This window comes from Natator depressus, chromosome 9 (genome assembly GCF_965152275.1).
Source record: "Natator depressus isolate rNatDep1 chromosome 9, rNatDep2.hap1, whole genome shotgun sequence".
Lineage (NCBI taxonomy): Eukaryota > Metazoa > Chordata > Testudines > Cheloniidae > Natator > Natator depressus.
Genome location: NC_134242.1, coordinates 7,155,829 through 7,175,486, shown reverse-complemented (window position 1 = coordinate 7,175,486; position 19,658 = coordinate 7,155,829). Strand labels below are relative to the sequence as shown.

Below are 19,658 nucleotides of genomic sequence, written 5' to 3'. Positions count from 1 at the left end.
CCAGCTTCCCGCCAGCAGAGGGTGACGTGAGCTCAGAGCCCAGTCCCAGCAGCAGGGCTGGGGGGGGGGAGCCCAGACCCAGACAAGCCAGGGCTGCGGGGCAGAAGTGAGGGGCAGCAGCAGAGCTGGGGGAGCCCAGGGCTGGGGTGGCAGGGGGCTGTGGGTCAGAACTGAGGGGCCTGGGCCGAGCTGGGGAGTGGGTGGGGAGCCCAGGCTGAGCTAGCAGGGGGCTGCCGGTCGGGAGTGAGGGGCACGGGCAGAGCTGCGTGGGCAGGTCAGGGCTGGAGTGGCAGGGCTGGGGCACCATACCAGCCCTAGGGAGTCACCCCATGTCCTAGCAGCTAATGGCCCTTGGCAGCCTGCCTGAGACAGCCATTTCCAGGCCTGCTCCCAGCCCCCTGCAGGTTCCCGTTCCACCCCCCATCTCCCCCTCCCAGCCTCCCCAAACAGCAGCTAGTTGAGGACTCCCTGATAGCAGCCTCTCCCGGCACCCCCTGCTGCCTTCCCCCCACCCCATGCCTGGCCCCCCTGCCCTGCTGGCTCTGGGGTTTGCTACCTTTCAGCTCAGATCCTTTCCCTTGATGAGCAGCTAACTGAATTATAAATCAAAGGCAAACGGCTGGGCGAGCGAGGGCGGGGGGTGGGGGACTCCATTAGCGCAGCCAGGCACGATTACCGTGGCTCGGCGCTATTAAGCTCCCAACGAGCTGAAATTCCCAATTGCTGAAATGGGTTGAATAATCTAAAGCGCCCCACGTGGAGTGGTTGCTGCGGGTCAGTCTGCACTGCTGGCTTCGCGGCTCAGAGCGGCTCCCGGCCGCACTGGGGTGGGGGTGGCTGGGGTGCAGCTCCCCAAGAGTGCAGCAGGCCCTCCCCGGGGGTGCGGGCACCAGCAGGCTCAGGATCATGGAGCTGCCGGTCACATCTCTTCAGTGCTTAGATCTAGCTCCCTCCATCCAGCTGAGGTGCCCCCGCTTTACCCCAGGACTGGGCGTGGTCCGGATGCTCCCCTGCACGTCCCCTGCTTTACCATAGAGCTGAGTGTGGCTTGCACACTCCCCTGCATGTCTCCCCTTTACCGCAGAGCTGAGTGTGGCTTGCACACTCCCCTCCATGTCCCCCCTTTACCCCAGGGCTGGGTGTGGCCCGCACACTCCCCTGCGCATCCCCACCTTTGCCCAGGCTGCTTGCTTCCCTCCTATGCCCAGGGTCTTGGGGACAGGCCCATCCATTGTTCTCAGGGCAGGAGCCAGATTCAGTGAGCCCCCCCACCCCAGCCTCCGATCAGCTCTTCCCCCAGGACTCAGTCGAGATCCCGGTCCAGATGACCAGACGCACGCGGCCGGGCAGCCTCTGAGAAGCTGTTTCCCGGCTGACGCACTGGGCTGGCTGTGACCCATGGCCCCGTGGACTCCCCAGGTGCGGGCTCCGCTGCTGGGCTCAGCCCACTGGGATCCCCAGCGCAATGCAGCCCATGTGGGGACAAACCTTCAGCCATGGCTGGGCTGATTTGGAGCCACTGGCCCGGCCCCTGTGGGAGAGGCTGTGGCCATGACTCGGGGCGCCCAAGCCAGCTGCCCCAATAATGGACGTAGCAGTAATGGCTGGGTGGGTTTAGCTGTCGAATACATCAGGCTGGAAGGGGCCATTATTCCCCCCCACAAGCCCGGCCACACTGCGCGTGCCCTGTCTCATGCCAGCGCCTCAGCCTGGGGTGCGGCCCTGGCACTGCTCCCCTCCCAGCAGGAAGATTTCAGCTGTTCAGTGGCTCTCTGGACCCTGAGAGCAGATCTGGCTCCCGCCCTATGCTGCTCCTCTCAGGGGGATGGCTCCACGGTGACCCCCAGGGTGGAGGGGCTGGATTTCACTCCTGGGGCCCCCCATGAGAGGTGAACGGGAAGGGCCAGCGTGGGGGGCATGGTGGGGCGCCGTGCCTGGGGTTGGGAGCCAGGTGAATGTGGTGCCAGTCCCTCCGTGCCGCACAGGTGGGCGCCGGAGGAAGGGGGGGCGCCCTGGGCGGAGATGCCAAGGGAGCCCATGGCAGGGGAGCTGGCATCCTAGCTTCCCTCAGAGGGCCATGGGGGCCCAGTATCTGGCTCAGCACTTTCAGAACCAGTGGGGCAGGTCAGAGCTGGCGGTGCCCTTGGGGTTGCCCAACGCTGCCTCCTGCCCTGCCGCTGGATCCTGCCCTGCTCTGGCTGGTTGCCCAGCCAGAGTAGCCTCCAGCCCTCTAAGGTGTGCGGGCTCCATTCGCCCAGCCCCGGGTGCCCCCGTAGCTCAGCCCAGGGCTGTGCCAGCCAAGGTGGCACCTGACACTCTTGTCTCCCCCAGCTGGTGCTGTTCTCCGGGAAGCTGAACACCATTGCCGCCATTGTGACCATCTTCTTCCTGCTGGTCTACGCCACCATCGACCTGGCCTGCCTGGCCCTCGAGTGGGCATCAGCCCCCAACTTCAGGTACCCGGACCGGGGTGGGAGGTGGGGGGGGGAAGAGGCTGTGGCAACAAGACTGTCTGCTAGCGGGGTGTCCAGGAGCGGCTGGCACCAGCCATTGTGACGCACTCACACCCCCGTGCCATGCCCCGCCTGGTAACCCCCGACTCGCAGTGCCACTAGTGCCCCCAGGCAGTGGGAGGCCAGGCTGGGCTGTTAATTAGGTACCCCATGCCCCCCAAACCCACCAGGGAGGGAGGGCAGGCCTTTCCCTGCCAGCCAGCACTGGGTTAGAATCTGCCAGCCCCACATCCCCTCCCTCACCCCGCCACCCTTCCCCAGGCTGCATGCGTGGAGGAAGCAGGTGGAGTGGAGGGATGGACTGGACGGGGCTTAGGTCCCCCTAGCCCTGCGTTGGCAGCCGCTGCCACCTAAGTCCCCCCTCTTGGGTGCCCCGTGCTTGGCAAACGGGGGCAGGAGCTTGGCCAGCAAGCGACACGTATGCAGGGGTTGTGCGGGTCATGCTGTCTCCCCTCTGCCCCACCTCCCTGGGACTGGGGGGCAGAGATACTCTCCTGGCTTGGTCAGCCCTCCCCAGAGCAGGGATCTTAGCCTGCACCGAGGTATCAGAGGAGATTCCCCCCTGCTTCTCACTGATGAACCTCCCCCGTGCTGGGCGCGAACCGATCAATGTGAGCCCCCCCCCCCCCCCCCCCAGCACGGTGTGATCTCGTGGTGTTGGGGGGGGGGCGCGTGTGATCAATCCCACCCACCTCCAATCCCATCAAGCCGAGCACGGCGCTGGGTAATAAGCATTTATGAGGCTGGTTAAAAAGCTTTTGCCCTTGAGCAAATTCCATTTTTAGTCAGGGAAAAAACCAACCGCCCAATGGAAACACAAGCCCCGAGCGCGCCGGGCGATTGGTGGGAAATTTATGGCTCGCGTCCTGCTGCGCTCCTGGGGCAGCGTGCCAGGCAGGGCTGGAGCACGCCTTCCATTAGCGGTAATTAAACCGAGGGAGAGCCCAGCCTCCTTCCTGGAACAGCACGGCCGCCCGCTGCCCTGCCCCCCAGCAAAGGCAGGGCGCTGCCGGGGGCAGCGGGGCCTGCTCAGGAGGAGGAAGGTGGCTGGGTGGTGAAGACCCAGACGGAGTCCTGGGCTCTGGCCCCATTCCCCTTGGTCCAGCCACTGCATCGCTCAGGGTTCACCCGTGCAACAGGGGTGGGTCCCCTTCTGCAGGGGAAGGGGCTAGAGGCTGAGATGAGGACCCCATGGTTAGAGTCTAGGATACCCAAAGGAGGCCCAGGGAGGGGGACGTCCTATCACAGGTCAGGGCAAAACCCAGCTCTGGTAAGCCTCAGGAAACGTCTTAACCACTAGCCTGCGCTGCCTCTCCCTACTGACATTCCCCTCCCCGCCCCCGTTAGCTGGTGCGTGCGTCCAGGCTGGGAGCGTGTGGGGCAGGGACTCTCTCTCGATGGGCACGTGCAGCGCCTGGCATAATGGGGTCCTGACTGCGGTGGGGTTCTCCAGGTGCTAACTACCAGACCCGGCTGCTGGAGGGGAAGAGCGAGTGCTGCGCCTATGGGGTGGATGCCACAGGTTTCCCAGGCCTGGAGAAAATGGCACTTGAATTAGGAAGAGTCTAGTGAAAACGGCCCAGTCTCTGTCCGTTTTTTGCGCCAGGGCCCGGGGGTCACGTGCTGAAGTTAATGGCTGGGAGTGGCACAGCCCTCCAGAGGCCAGGGTTCCTGTGGTTGGCATGGCTCAGGCTATGGCGCCCCTGCCTGCAGGGGACCTGGGGCTGGGAGCTGGCACTTCTAAGGCACCCTGGTGTGGAGTGTGGGCAGGGCTCCGCACGTCAGGCTGATCCGGTCTTACTCATCCTCGGTGTGGCACAGCCCGCATGGCCTGGTGCTTGCTGAGAACTGCTCTTCCTGTCTTGTGCTGCCCAGCGTTAAATGGCAATGGCGCCAGCAGCCTGTCTACACTATGGCTCCCTGCATTGCCGTTGCAGGAGGAGCACCTGGGGTGCTAGGGCAATGGAGGGGCATTTGCAGGAGATACTAAGGAGGAGCCTGCTGTGCCATGGGGACCCAGGTGAGGGGCCTGGCCGTGGGGGGCAGCACCTCAGTGGGGTTGGGTTCTCCCTGGGTACCTACTGTTTATGTCAGCGCTGATCTCAGCCACTTCACTCTGCACAAACCTGCGCTGTCCTCCCTGGGCCCCAAACCAGACCCCAGAGCGTCTCTCACTGCTGGGCAGAACCCCTGGGCCCAGAGCGGGCCCCCACTCCCTGGAGAACAGCCACTGCCACCCTGGAGGAGACCATTGGTCCATCTGGTCTGGTATCCTGCCCCCGGGCCTGGTCTGTCCTGTTCAGTCCCCCGGGTATCTGAGCACCTTCCGGCAGCTCATGGAGCTAGGGGTGCCGTGGGGTGCCCTCACTGCCTCGCCGGGGTCTTTCCTCTTTGTGCGGGCCATGCCCTGCGTGGGGAGGTTGGTCTGGGACCGGCCCCTGAGAAAGCCCTGAACTGATGAGCCTGACCCTGGTGGTGGAGAGTTCCTCTGGCCCGAGGAGCAGAGCTGCCGACCACGGTCCCATCCCAGAGCTCAAGGCTCTTCTGGATACCCTGGGCGCAGGGCATGGACTGCCTTGACGGGGAGGAGCTGAGGCCTTGAGAGTGGCCCTGTTCTGCGTGGGTGGGGTGGGCTTGCGGAAGCCTGTTGCCAAGGTGTTGCAGAGTGCTGGACTGGCTGGCGTTTGCTGAGGCCTCTGTGCCCAGGCCTGGCGCTTGGCTGTCGTCCTGCTGAGAGGTGAGAATAACCGAGGTCGGGGCGTCGTCCGCGGCGGGACCGTCTCCCACTCAGCCGCAGAGGGGGGAGGCATTACTCATGGATGCTGCTAGGCGAGAGCTCAGTGTCTTCCGGGAACCCAGCCGACTCCTGACCCCAGGCTGACTCAGCCAGCTGCGGTCGTGCAGAGCAGACTGTGCCGTAGCTGCAAACTCTGCTGGGAGCTGTCCTCTGCCCACCCGCGTCCCCGCTGGCTGGCTTGGTTCAGCCGCTGTCAGGAGCTGAGCTTGGCTGAGCCCTGGGCCAGCCGAGTGACGGTGGGGCCCTGCGTGTCCCCTGGTCGTGGCTTTCCAAAGAGCCTCTGGGCTGCCCAAGGTCTTGATTCTCCTGCGGGATGAGGTGCCAGCGTGTGCCTGCCCCAGTGCTGCCTCGGCTGGAACGCCACCGTCCCCGTGGGGCCAGGCTCCAGTGCAGGGCCCCAGAGCAGAGACAGGGCAGGTGACGGTGGCTTCGCCAGGGGTGGCAGGAAGCTGTGCCAGGCAGAGGGGACAGCGTGAGAAGATGCCCCGTGAGTTCCCGGGGCTGGGGCGAGAACGGAGAGCTGGCAGGGAGAGGTAGCCCCAGAGCCAGATGGGGGGGGCAGCCCCGAGCATGTGCTGAGGGGTGGGCGGCTGGGCTTGGTTAGAGTGTGGCTGGGGCTGGCCTGGCTAAAGGGCTCTCTGCCTGCCCCATCCAGCATCTCCCCCTCCCTCTGCATCGCTCTCCCCCTCCCCTGCCTCAGTGCAGCATTCTCCCCCCGTTCCCCACCGCTCGGCTCCCCCTCCTGCTCCTCGCCGACATGCGAAATAAAAAGGGGATTTTAATTACCTTTCAGCAAAAACAACAATTAGAGAAAATAACAGCTTCTGCGGGCCCGCCTCCTCTTTGCTCCCGTGCCGCGCCGGCTTGGGCGCCCTGGTCTGCTGGCACCCATCTGGCTGGCTCCGGCTGCGTCTCGTAGTGGAGCTGCCCCGTGGGCCGGGGCTCTTCACCTGTTCTAGCCACGCTCTGTCTCTCTCTCTCTTAAAGGTTAAGGGCCTGGGGAGCGGGTTCTGCTCCACGTTCGTGGCTCATGGATCTGGAGTGCAGGACGGCTCCATCAACGCTGTGCCTGCCGGGATCTCCCCTGCTTGGGGAGAGGCATGAAAGGGTGGGAGCCAGGGTGCCCAGGTGGGAGCCCGTCTGAGTCTGCAGCCAGCCTGAACTGAGCTCTGAGCAGGGCAACCTGCCCCACTCACCGCAATGATGGCGTTCACTCTGAAACCTACTGGTGGCCATTCACGTGGTTCTAGGGTGCCTTACTGCCCTGCTAGCAGAAGCTGTCAGCTCCATGCATATCCCACAACCCCAGTGCCGTCCCCCACCTCCCACCATGCACTGACCTGTGCCTTGGATTGGAGACGCCCCAGCCTGTGCGTGCCTCCTTCAGCGCCCCTAGGGTGAGGGGGCCGGAGGGCTGGGGAGCAAGTAGTGCGGAAGGAAAACTCCGCGCCCCCCAGAGGCGGCACGTCTCTTTCCAGCCAAGCGGCCAGGCCCCTCCCCTACCGATCCCCAGGGGCCAGGGTCACTGGCGTGGGATGGGGGGTGTGGGGGGTTGCCACGGCGATTGAGGGGGCTGCGGCTGGAGCGACCTGGGGAGGGGGCCCCTTGGCAGCGCTGAGGCGGAGAGCAATTTTCGCAGCTGGCTGCATTAGCGCAGGCGGGGGCCTGCTGGAGATGGTAATTGCCGGCGCCGGGCCCTGCCTAATGGATGTTGTGATTAAGCTCTTATTATGGAGCGGGAGATGGGAGGGGGTGGGTGGTGATGGGGGAGGGGGTGGGTGGCGATTGTGAGGGGGGCGCAAGCAACTCACGGCTTTGGAGATGGAAGGAGAGAGCCTGGGGTTTCTCTGCACGCCCCCCCCGTCCAGCCCCACTGGAACAGCAACCCACCCACTCCACGGCACTCACAGGCCCTGCCTCACATGGCCCCTTCCCCTCCCAAGGAGGTGCCACGGTCGGGGGGGTGGGGTGGGGTGGGCCGCTCAGCTGCCCCCCAGGCCCTCCCGCACCCCCAGCCACAGCCCCTTCTCTCCCCTCAGCTGACCTGAGCTCCCCACTCCAGCGTAGCTTCCCCTCCGGGCACCTGCCCGAGAAGGGGGCGCTGCGCCCCCGCAACCTCCCTGGGGTAGGGAAGTGTCCATCAGCCCCCTCTGGCAGAGGAGAGGGGGACTGAGGCAAAGGATAGCTCAGGGTCACATGCCACAGCTGTATGAGAACCCAGGAGTCCTGATTCCCAGACCCCGCCCGCCCCGCTCTAACCCACTACCCCCCCCACCTCTGAGAGCTGTGCACAGAACCCAGGGGTCCTGACTCCCAGGCACCCCCACTCTGCTCTAACCCACTACACCCCCCTCCCCTCTGAGAGCTGTGCACAGAACCCAGGAGTCCTGACTCCCAGGCACCCCCGTTCTAACCACTAACCCCTCCCAGAGCTCAGTATTACATGCCAATGCTGAGCAAATCCCCCACTTCCCTCCCGCCCCCCCCCCCAGTGACAGGGCCAGGCAGGTGACAAATAGCTTTTACCTCCTGCCCACTGCAGCCACCTGTAGCTGCCCAGATGCCGAGCCTGTCCTCCTGCCCGCTGAGGCCCCTTGGGCTACGCCTTGGCTCAGTGTGAGTTGTGATCACCTCTGGCCGGCCTCCCTTGCTCTCCAGGCCGGCTCAGTAGCCATCAGCTAGTCCCCAGCTGATGCCAGTCCCCGCCAACTCCCGGGGCCGTGGGCAGAGGAACAGGGGTGGGAACGCCTGGCCTTGCCCTGCGCCCTGATCACAGCAGCCTGGCGCCCAGCAAGCCCAGAGGGGGCCACTCCTGCCCGGTTGGGGCCACTTCATGCTGGCTCCTGCAGCCACAACACAGCCCTGGGCCGAGCCACCCGCTGGCTCTCCTGGGCTGGGCAAGGTGCAAGCAGGGGACGGGGATCGCTGCTGAGGCCAGCATGCTGCCTGGCCAGGGGGCTAGAGGCTGGCAGAATGAGGTGGTGGGTCCCAGCCCTGCCCCACCCAAGAGCGCCAGGGCGACCACAGCCATCTCGGCACAAGCGGAACTGGCTTTGTAGCCCCCAGGCTGGCGGGTGCTCCTTCCGGCTGCTCCCTGCAGGGGGCGCTTGGCTGGCGGCACCCGCCCTGGGGGGAAAGGGAGGCCTTCAGGCGCGGGGCCACTGGTCCAGCCCCATTGACACCCTCCGTCTTTGGGAAATAAGGGGCTTTGCCTTCACTTTCCCTGGTTCTCCTTCTGGTCCTCAGTTCTCTCGGAAACATCCTCTCCCTTAATTTCCTGTCGCCCCCCTTCTGGGCCCCCCATGCGCCCCTCTCCCTCCCCGCCTTGCCCTGGTCTGGATCCTGCAGCTTGGCCTTTCCTAGAAGGCTCCTCCTCTCGGCTTGCTGGAGCGCTGCTTGTGTTCCTGCCAGCCCCTCTCTCCTCCGTTGCAGCTGCCCCGGGTAGCGGGCAGATGGCAGTAGCGCTCTCTGCCCATGCCACCCGTGGGCACCAGCAGCAGACTCCTGTGCTGGGCAGTTCTGCACAGTTTCCAGACCAGCTGTTCCGGGGAGGCCGGGCCTCCTGCCTCAGAGGCCACGGATCTGTCGTCACTCAGTGCCCGAGTGGGATTGCACTTGGTCGATCTGGCTTCAGCCTTGGCCCCCAGGGCCGTTGGTGGGGGTCCCGCTTTGCCATGGTCGGAAGGAGCGAGGAGGGGGGGCGTTTTCCCCGAGTGCTCCCTGCCTTCCCACGCCCTGAATTCGCCCCATGCTGAGCCGTGCGGCCGAGGGCAGGAACGGCCCCTGGAGGATCTGCTCCAGCGAGTGCCGCTCGCCGGGCGCGCCCGTGCCAGGGGTTGGCGCTGATTCAGCCTGCAGTCTGTTGGCGGCGCAGTGGGTAATGAATTGTTTATGACCCATGCCTCGGCTTTGCAATGAGCTGAAACGTGTCAGATAATAAGTTGTTTATAAGCCGTAAATCTGGGGCACAATAAACCAAAGTCGGGTTGTTTAAGCATGAGTTGTGAGCTGATGCCCCATTGGGCCGGGCATTGATGATGAGTTGCGAGCTGGCGTCCCATTGGCTAGCGGTTCGGCGCCGAGGCACGGGCATGGCTTCCGTTGGGCGGCGAGCTGATGATGAGCCCTGAGCTGCGAGCCCATTGGGCAGCAGGTTGGTGATGCGTCGTGAGCGCCAGTCTCATTGGGTAATGGCTTGATGATGAGTTGTGAGCTGAAGTCCCGTTGGGTAATGAATTACGCAGAGACATATTTGCTTGGGAGAAGTAAATCTGGTCTGCACATTGTTGCCGAGTTGTGATTATATTGTACCACGCTCTGTAAATCATGGATAACGCCTTGATATACGGCGCCGAGAGCGGGTTGTAATTGAAACCAAATGCAGGCAACTCAGTGGCGCGGCGTCTCTCCAGCAAGGCCGCTTTGCTTCCCGCGCAGAGCGAAGCCGGGCAGCGATGCCCAGGGTGCAGCGTAGCTGGCATTTTGGGATGCCCTGGAGCTTCCCTGCCGGAGCCGTCTCCACCTTCCCTGGAGCTTCCCTGCCGGAGCCGTCTCCAGAACTCCAACTCGCCACCATAATCATCCCCAAAGAGCTCTCGGGCTCTGCCAGTGGTAGGTGGCGTTTGTGAGCTCACGGGCTGACCTAGGCTTGGGATCCCGGACTCCGGGGTTCTGATTCTGTCTTCGGACAAGTCACTCCCCCGCTTTGCCTCAGTTTGCCCACCTGTGAAATGGGGACGATGCTCTGTGCCCATCTCCCAGGTAGGTTAGGGATGAAGAAGTTAATGGGTCCAAGCCTCATGGCAACGGGATTCCCAGCCTTTGGCATGATCGCTGGCTCCCTCCCTCTCTCACTGAGATGGGAGATGGGGGTCCCCTTGGTGTCTCACTAGGGTGCCACTTCCTGCAGCACCTGTGCACTGAGCTCCCCAATGTGAGGAATTGCAAGCCCTGTGAGGGTTTTCTCGGCCAAACGCTGCCCTTTTTTTCAGCCCGGAAAGGAGATTCCCAAGAGGGAATGTGCCTCAGAGTTGTCCCCCTGCATGGTACGCTCCTGCTGCTTTAGGGCATGGCTCTGGCTCTGTGACCATGAATGGAGCACAGGTGCAGGCAAGAACATCTGTTGCAACAGTATGTATCTCTGATCATTTTAGACTGCAGTGTCTAAGGGCTAGACCCCAGCCTAGCGTCTGTTACTGCTCCCCGGTGCTCCTGGCAAATAGCTGGCCGTTATGGGGCAAGCAGCATAATGGGATGACGGGAAGCTGTTCTCGGGTGCGATCCCGGCGCTCACCCCTTACCCTGGGGCTAGGCAGAGGTCAGAGGAGGAGAAATCTCTGGGAGCCGGGGAACAGCAGCAGGGCGAGAGGAGCTGGCTGGCTGCAGCTCATGCACATAGCCTGTTGCTGGGGCGGCTGCTTCAGCCACACAAGGACACGTCAGGCATGTTCCCTCCAGGCCGCGGCTGTTCGCTGCTCTGCCCAGAGCAGCACTGGGCTCGTTTTCGCACAAAGAGCAATTAGCGGCTTCCGATGTAATTAGCTAACGATCAAGCAGCCTGACACATAAGGAGAGCGGGCTGCCTGGCTGCATTCTCCTCTCCCAGCCCTACGCTCGCCGAACCACCCGCCCGATTCACGCAGGATGCTGGGCTCAGGCTTTGGGGGCAACGGCCCTGAGCACCCCTTCCTGTTCACTAGGACATGCTCAAACCCTCCTCATGGGGAGCAGCCCCAGAGCTCGGGCCGGTGAGCAGGCAGAAGGGAGCCCCCAGTTCCTCAGCCTTTGGAAACCAGAGAGGTGGCCTGGCCCGGTGAGATCTGGCGTTTGCCCCATAGATCTGAGTGCTGGGCGGGCAGGGCGCTGGGCTGGGCGTGGCCTGTGATCTGGTGAGATGTGAAGCAACAGGGTTAAAACTCAGAGGGGGCTAGTGGCAGTGGCCCAACTCTGCGCCCTCCCCCGGCACACACACACGTGTGCCCACATCCACACACGCATGTCTTCAGCGTCCCCACAAAGGGGAGCTGGGCAGCTCTGCATGGAGGCACGGGAGCAGACAGGCTCGAGGAGCTCAGGATAGTTTCAGGTGTGTCTGGGGTCCCGCTGGCCCAGCTGTCCAAGCACAAATTACTAAGTGGATGGTAATTGACAGTCCCTGTCCTGCTCCAGTTTGCTGGGCACCGCAGCCAGCTGGGGAAGCCAAGAGGCCTCCATGAGAAGGAATTAATGATCCAGACACATTTTGAAGGAAAATAAGCCCCGAATTCGGCTTGACACAATCCTCCCCCTGAAGATCTGTGGGGAAACTGAGGCCCGGGGTCACACAGGGAGCCAGTGGCAGAGCTGGGAAGGGGCCTGTGATGAAGCGGGACTGTTCTTAATGTTTCCTTTGAATGTTGTGGGGGTGCCTCAGTTTCTTAAGTATCTAGGTGGTGGGATAAGGGTGTATGATCGTTGCAGAGCCCTAGAGGGCAGGTGTGTGCAGGGGTCTGGACACAGAGAATGGCCGACACCCTGTTTCCTGGCAACTGATGGCCTGGCCCTTCCCCCCTGCAAGGTGAGAGCTAAAGGGTTGGAGAACAAAGGAATCAGGTGCCCTCCTGGGCCTGGAAAGGGACAAAGCCCAGAGGAGGAGGGGCTGCAGAGAGTTTCAGTTTGGGGCTGGCTGGGGACATGGAGTGAAGTGCAGATGTGGTTGTCTGGCTCCCTGCCCCCCAAAATGGACCCGGCTGAGGGGTCTTGTTCTCTGCACCTACAAGCTCTGTTTTAGACCATGTTCCTGTCGTCTAATAAACCTCTGTTTTACTGGCTGGCTGAGAGTCACGTCTGACTGCGGAGTTGGGGGGCAGGATCCTCTGGCTTCCCCAGGACCCCGCCTGGGCGGACTCGCTGTGGGAAGCACACGGAGGGGCAGAGGATGCTGAATGCTCCGAGGTCAGACCCAGGAAGGCGGAAGCCGTGTGAGCTTCTTGCCCTGCAGACAGGCTGCTCCCAGAGAGGAGACTTCCCCAGGTCCTGACTGGCTGCGTAGGGAGCAGTTCCAGAGCAGCGCCCGGGGACTTCGTGACAGATCCATGGGGCCAGATTCTCAGCCCCATGCCCCCTGCTCCAGCCCATGCTGTCTGGCCGTGGCGTGGGGCTGAGGCTAGGAGTCTCCCTCTTCTGTCAGCACCCTGCTGCGTGCCCCAGGGCTTCCCAGCCCCTCAGCCCAGAGCAGTGTGTCCCCTTGCAGATAGCTCCTCCTGGGCCCATCCTGCAGGTGCTGGGTGCTTCCCCAGAGGCGCTGCCAGGCCTGCTCCTGTAGCCTCCAGCGAGAGCAGAGGCAGTGCCGCACAGCTCCGGATCGGGGCCCCTCAGCCTTGATTACGCGCGGGGAGCCTGGAGATGAAGGATAAAATGCCTTCCCCAATCGATCACTGCCGCTGTTATCAGACACCCGGCACCGGCTCTCCGCGGTGATTGGCAGGCCCCGGCGCTCCGAGTCATTGAATTCCCCTCACATCCTCCAGCCCTGCGTGCTCAGTGCTGCCCTTCACCCTGCCAGCAGGTGTCCGTGGGGGGCTGGTCCGGCTCCCATGCCCAGCCGCAAGGGGAAGGGACCCCGTGCCTGCCAGGAAGGGTGCCCTGGGCAGGGAACGCTCCTGCCGTGGGGGCTGAGGAGCAGACCGTGCGCCAGTGCACCCCTGGGCGGCCTGTGCCCACCCACAGCCCCCCCGGAGGGAGAGGATGGGTCCGTCTGGCTGCGCGGCCTGGCCTGCTGAGACCCCAGCCCAAAGCTCCATGGTACGGGCAATCGGGGCTGCCCCCGGCTCCCCACCCCGGGGCGACACAGGTACTGCTGGGGTCGAGTGGAATGGTCCTGGCAGAGCGGGACTTGGGACAGTCTGCTCCCCAAGTGGGCTGGTCCCCCTCGGCTAATGCAGCGTCCCCATGAGGTGCTGGATGGGGGGTAGCTGGTGCTCTGGTACCGTGGTGCTTCCGGGTGTACACCTCCCCAGCACGCTTGCAACCAGGCGGGCCCTGGAGATGGGCCCTGGTTGAGGGCGGGAGGGGCCTGGGGGAGCATGCATGTCACCTGCCAGCATCCTAAGAGTTAACATCCCAGCCGGCTCTTCTGCTGGGCTGGTGGGGGGAGCGTTTATGAGGATCGATTCCCCACTTAGCCGCAATCTCACTTTATTATTCACCTTTTTTCCCTTTAGAGCAGAAGCAACGCCCCCCCCCCCCCCACTGCCCCCGCCTCCCTCCCCTCTGGCCTTTGTCTCTGGTTTGCAGGGTTGTTGCTTGCGGCTGGGGGTGGGGAGCATCATTACCGGCCTTCCTTAAATCTTCCCAGGCAATCTCGCTCAGACAGCGGGTGAGATGAGTACTGGGTAATTAAGCCATATACGGCCCCCCCAAGCTGAGCCCTGCGCCGGCCTTTTAATAAAATGCACCATTGGAAATCCCAGCCCCTCTCGAGCGCTGGCCCCGGACTGGGGAACTGTATTTCTACTGGGCTCATCCCCAGGTCCGACCCCCCCATCCCCCAAGTATGAAATTAAAACAACTAAGGATTGCCAGTGATAAAGCAGCCCATGAGAGCCTTCGGCCCATGCCTCCCATCCAGCCACTGCTGCTCTGGGGGGCCAGGGAGGGCTCTTCCCCATGGATGCTGAGTGGGGAGACAGCCAGGGTGTGGTCGGGCTCAGGGCCCTGCTGGATGAAGGCAAGCGGCTGGCCAGCGTCTGTCCCGTTTTCACCAGCCAGAAGGCTGGGCTGGTGCCCGCTGGTGCCACAGAGCACGAGTGGCTCCTGCCATCACGGGCAGCTGAGCTGTGACGGATTTGCCATGCCTGGCTGGTCGGGGTGGTGCCCGGCCTAGGAGGTCCATCCCACAGGCCCCAAGCACTAGGTTTGAGATGGGGATTGGGAACCACCGGCTGTAATGCCCGGCCCTGGCGTGGCCCTCTCCCGATGCCCCTTCCCAGAGGGGTCAGTCGTGCTGGGTCCTGTTCTCCCCTTGGCTGCTCTCCTGGGGGAAAGATTCCCCCCGCCCCCGCACAAGTCCCCAGTTGAATTAGAACCAGCCCAACCCCGAGGCTACCCCCGCCTGAGCCCTCTCCCTGCCCCCACTGACTAGCCCTGGGCTCCCTCTCACTAGCCGAGGGGCCAGGTGCCTGTGCGGCTCCCGGCTCCAGCTGCCCGTGCTGAGAACCCATCTCTGCTGTCCCCTGCAGGCCCACGTTCCAGTACTTCACCTGGCACACCTGCGTGCTGGGCATTCTGGGCTGCGGGGTCATGATGTTCCTCATCAGCCCCATCTACGCCTCGGCCAGCATGGCCTTCATGCTGCTGCTTCTGCTGGCCCTGCACTACCTGTCCCCGAGCAGCAGCTGGGGCTACATCAGCCAGGCCCTCATCTTCCACCAGGTAAGCGTGGGCGCCTCCCCCGGTTAGGTTAGCTGGGCCTGCCCCCTCCCAGGTGTCTCCCTCCCTGCTGGGGATCGGGGGCACCTTCCTCCCTCACCTTGCCGCCTTGGGAGCCCCGGCTCCCTGCTCGTTCAGAGCAATCCCCTGCCCCGGCGCAGCCTGGGCCTGGCCCCATTCCCCAGCGCTGGGCTCACGCTCCCAGCGGCCTCCCCAGCCCCGGGGCGGGAGCCACCTCGCCCGCCCAGCCTGTCATTTCGAGGCATCAGATCACCACTGAAAACTCCCATTAGAGCTTAATGGACGGTACGCAGAGCACCGGGGCGGCGTTCGGGAGCTCGCGCCTCATTGCCGTTCCGCCGGGCGGTGTGAGTGGAACGGGAGCGGGGGGGTCTCCTCTCACTGACACGGGTGTAAATCCGGGGGGACCCTGCGGGGTCAGTGGGGCTGCTCCAGAGTCACACGCTTCAGGGAATGGCCAGCTGCCTTTGACGGCAGGTGGTGTCCTAGCAGCGGGCACCATCCTAGCAGCGGGCACTGTCCCCGGTGGGAGCCACACCCAGAGGCCGATCCCAATCTCACATTACTCCACAGGCCTCGGCGGTGTCACTCCTGATGACGCCAGTGTGAGATCAGTCAGGCTCCTAGTCTGTGGGGCTCAGGGAGTTGGCTGGGCGGGGTAAACATGGCTCAGGCAAGGGTATTTAGGTTCCTAATTTCCATTGAAAGCAATGGCATGAGGCTTGGAGGAGCTGGGCTGCGCCGTTTGCATTGCTGTGGCCCCGGGGCACCACTCACACCCCCCAGGAGCGAGGGGGAGAGCAGGGAAAGCCACTGAGGCTCACTAGAAGTGAGTGGGGGCGGGTGCCTGCCTTCCCCCCGGCATGGAGGGACCCAGAGCTCTGGCCTCTGCAGGGGACTAAAGCTGCCCATACCTGCAGCACATGGTGTGAGCCGTGCCCGTGCTCTGGGGGTGTCCCTGGGGTGGGGTGGGAGGAGCTGCCACCAGTGGGGTGCTGAGTTACCGAGAATAAGGATGTTGTTTTCTTGGGGCTGAAAGGAATGGGGGGGGGGGTGTAAAATGCGGGGGAGGGGCTGGACAACTTCCAGCATAGGAGGAAGCAAGCTCCTGACCTGCTTCAGCCCGACCTACCTAGCACCTCCCCCTCCCCAGGTGTGTCCTGTCCTTCTCCCCCCTCCCCCCCATGCAGCAATCTTGTCCATTTCATCCCAAAGCTCACGGATCCCCAGGATCAGAGCTACGCCCCCAGCTATGGGACAGGCCCTTTGCCGGGGCAGACCCCAGACTCCCCCGGGTCTCACTTCGGGGGAGGCCACACACCTCCATAGCCTGGACCACTGGGGCTCCAGCCCTCCTGCTTCACCCTGTGAGCTCTGTCCAGAGAGTCCAGCTGAGACGGACCCTGGTAGAGACTTGTCCACCCTGTAGGGATTAACGCACTAGGTGCCACAAGTACTCCTTTTCTTTTTGTATTTGCAGTGACGCTCAGTGTCAAAAACCGTCAGGTTTATCAGTCAATTGGTCACAGCCTAGGAAGTCCTTAGATGAGCACAGAGAACTGAAGGTTAAAGCATAGTCCAAGCCCATCCTGGTTAGCCCAGAGCCCAGCCAAGCTGTAATGAACTCCATGTTCAGGCTCTGTCTCTCTCTCTCTCTCTCTCTCTCACTCTGACCTCCAGGGGCAGTTCCCAGGTGAGAGGCCCGACTCTTTCCAACAGCCAACTCCGATCCCTCCACCTCACTCCTTCCCAGTTCTTTGTTCTCGAGCTGGGGGATTTTGCTCAGTTTCCCTGCTGAGCGGTGGGGAAACCCCTCTCCCTCTGGGCATCAGTTGCCAGGTGTCAATGTCCTGGTGACTGGATTTGCCATGGTCTTCTCAGATTTTCCACTCAGATGGGGTCAGCCTCGGTCAGTCCTTTTTAAGGATCCATTCAGGCTCAGATGGATGACATTCATACCCATGTCTCTCTCTCAGCCTGCCCTGAGAGCAAACGGTTCCTTTTCCCCGACCACTGGGTAGCCATGCGAAATACAGGAGAAACTGAAGCACACATGGGGTCATAAAAATGTCACAGTAAATTCCCACTTCATCACACAAACCGTCTGGAATTCAGTGCCTACGAGAGCCTCACCTCTGAAATGCAGCCACCTCTGGGGTAGAACATGGCAGCTATCTACCATGCAGCCATTTAAGGCAGGAAGCAAAAAAGACTTTGCAGGGGGAGACCAATGGTGAGCAGGGCTCAGGAGCTGTATGAAATCCAGCTGGGGGGTCCCGTAACAAACAGGCAAAGGGCTAAGCTGCCCAGGCCCGGGCCCCCGCGTCTTTGGGGCTGGTGTGAAGCAGTGATGGGCTCCTAGGTGTGCCACAGAGAGGCCCTGGCAGTGGGGTAGCACCCGCACTGAACTAGGCACTGCCCACAGGCAGAAACAACAGCTCCCGCCATCCCTGGTGTGGCTGGGGGCTGCTTGGCAGGCTGCAGAGATAGCGCCACCCGCAGGGGCTGGGCCTTGAGTGGTGGGACACTCCCGCTTGGCCAGACCCTGCCAGTTGGGCTCGCCCAGTCACCCCTTGGAACTGGGGTCCAATGGGAGTTAGGCACCGAAACCCCTTTCAGGAGCTGGACCTCAGGCCCCTGGTGGCTCTTCGCCAAGCCCCTCCTTGGGGCAGAATCATTCTGGCCATGGGGTGCCCATAACTGTCTGCAGCCTCCTTGGGGTGGGGGGGTCTCCTAGGGCCCTGCAGAGGGACTCTCCCCTCCCCAGGGGGTGATGCCTGAGGCTGTCTGCGCCCGTGGGGCAGTGTGTGCCCTAGTGTAGACGGGGCTTGGCCGCTGGTGGGACTTGGCGGGGAAGACGCTGCAGCCCCGCCTTCCCCAGCGCTCACACCACCCTGGCACAGGGCAGATACTGCCCCACTGGAATGGCACTGGCTCCCAATGGACCCCAGAGCTGAGTCGGCCCCTGTTCCTTGTGCCGGGGTGAGTGGGAGGGGTAGGGGGCAGCTGGGTGCGGAGGTGCCTATGCCAGGTACACAGACCATGCCAGGCTCCCTTCAGGCCGGCCAAGGGCTAACGAGATGCCATTGAATCTGGGGGGAGTCTATCCGCCCTGACTCTCCGCTCTGCCCCTGCCGCCAGGTCCGGAAGTACCTGCTGATGCTGGACGTCCGTAAGGAGCACGTCAAGTTCTGGCGCCCCCAGATGCTGCTGATGGTGCAGAACCCCCGGTCCAGCATCCAGCTGATCAGCTTCATCAACGACCTGAAGAAGAGCGGCCTGTACGTGCTGGGCCACGTGGAGCTGGCAGAGTTAGGTGAGAGCAGGGCCTGCTGCCCGGGCCCCCATGGCACAGAGGGGCTGGCACGCGGGGCTGCCGTGGTGACAGAGCAAACCCCGGGCAATCCAGGCCGTAGGGGAGCAGAGCTCAGGGGCTGGGGGTGACGCCAGGTGGGGGGACTGGGGGTGACGCTCTTGCGAGAAGGAGGACGCCTCGGACCTGAGCTCCCCCCGGGTGTGGGGCCTGGGGCTGGCAGCTCAGGGAAGGAGGCTATTCTCACCACCAGCCGCAGCGCGCAGGGGCTGACGCTGCCCCATCTCTCCCCAGACTCCCTGCCCTCCGACCCCCTGCAGACCCATGCCGACTCCTGGCTCCTGCTGGTCGACAGGCTGAATGTCAAAGCCTTCGTGAATCTCACGCTGGCGAACTCGGTGAGACACGGCGTCCAGCAGCTGCTCTTCATCTCCGGCCTGGGTGAGTCCCCGCCCACCTCGCGGATGCCGCTCGCCACCTGCAGCCCCCCGGCCGCATGGCCTGTGCTGGGCGCTGCAGGAGGGGGGCCCACGGCCCAGCCATCAGGGTTACCTCCTGCTGGTGCCTCTCCTGGCAGCTGTGGGGATGGGGCAGAGATGCCTGCCTGAACTGCCATGCCTGCTCCCTGCTCAGGGCAGCCGTGGGCCCTGGGCCAGTGTAGCCTGGGATTGCCCATGTTCCCCCCATGCCCTCGGCCCTGTCCTGAGCTGGGGGGACACTCTGTGTGCGTGCCAGGGCGTCTCATCTGTGTGTGGGTGTCACACCAGCCACCCCAGCCCTCCCCTGCCAGGTGGTGGGAGCCGGTGGCGACAGAGAGCTCGGGCAGGACATGGCTTCGCTCCCCCTGGGAGGCCAGCTGGCTCATCCCCCCTCCTCTCTGGGAGAGCTGGAGCTGACAACCCCTCCTTGCCCAGGGCATGGTGCTCAGCCGGGGCAGAGCGTGAGGGCTGGTGTCACAGACCCACAGGATCGGGGCCATGGGCCCAGCTTTGGAACAGTCTCTGGGAGGCCCCCTGCAGTGTTCCAGACCCCTGAGGGATCTCATCTTCCTCCATGGTGAGCCCCACGACTTCACCGCTTCCTTAGGCTGGGCCTGGGCCTGCAGCCCCCCTGCTTCCCACGTGAGCTCGGCTCAGCCAGCCCCACTGAGGCAGAGCCCTGAGGGAGACCTGTACAAACTCAGGGGGCAATGCAGCCCTCCACCAGTACCCGCAGGGCGCTCAGCCAGCCAGTGCTGGCACCCAGACGGGTTTATTAGTCAAAGGACACAGCACAGGGCGGTCTTGGTGAGCCCAGAGAAAAGACGCTTACAGCCTGGGCCATCCTGGTCAGCCAGAGCCCCAGCCCTCCCGCCGGTGACCTCTCTGTTTCCCTGTTCAGGTGTGAGTCCAGACTGCTCCCCACACTTAACTTCCACCTCAACCCCCCGCCGCCAGCCTTCATTCCCCAGCTGGGCAAACACGGCTTGGCGTTGGTATCAAAGTCCCAGTGACTGGGCTTGCCATTGTCTTCTCAAAACGCTCCATGATATGGGGCCCAGGCCCCAGACAGGCAAAAGCCATGAGTCTCTGAGCCTCTGCAGAGACCAAACAGCCCTTTCTTCCCC

The 19,658-nt window shown here is 63.4% G+C and overlaps 1 protein-coding gene across 2 annotated transcripts in view; it reads left to right on the top strand.

The window, feature by feature from the left end:
* LOC141993772 (solute carrier family 12 member 9-like) overlaps positions 1–19,658 on the top strand; it is a 49,362-nt gene that overhangs the window by 27,677 nt on the left and 2,027 nt on the right. Inside the window, exons 9-13 of one of the 2 annotated variants that reach the window (XM_074963410.1) lie at positions 2,332–2,456; positions 14,529–14,721; positions 17,881–18,055; positions 18,347–18,493; positions 18,967–19,127. In XM_074963410.1, coding sequence (XP_074819511.1) covers positions 2,332–2,456; positions 14,529–14,721; positions 17,881–18,055; positions 18,347–18,493; positions 18,967–19,112 — 786 coding nt within the window. In that variant the 3' untranslated portion in view covers positions 19,113–19,127. Of the gene's footprint in view, positions 1–2,331; positions 2,457–14,528; positions 14,722–17,880; positions 18,056–18,346; positions 18,494–18,966; positions 19,128–19,658 lie in introns of those variants that run through there. The other variant, XM_074963409.1, reaches the window with a different exon arrangement.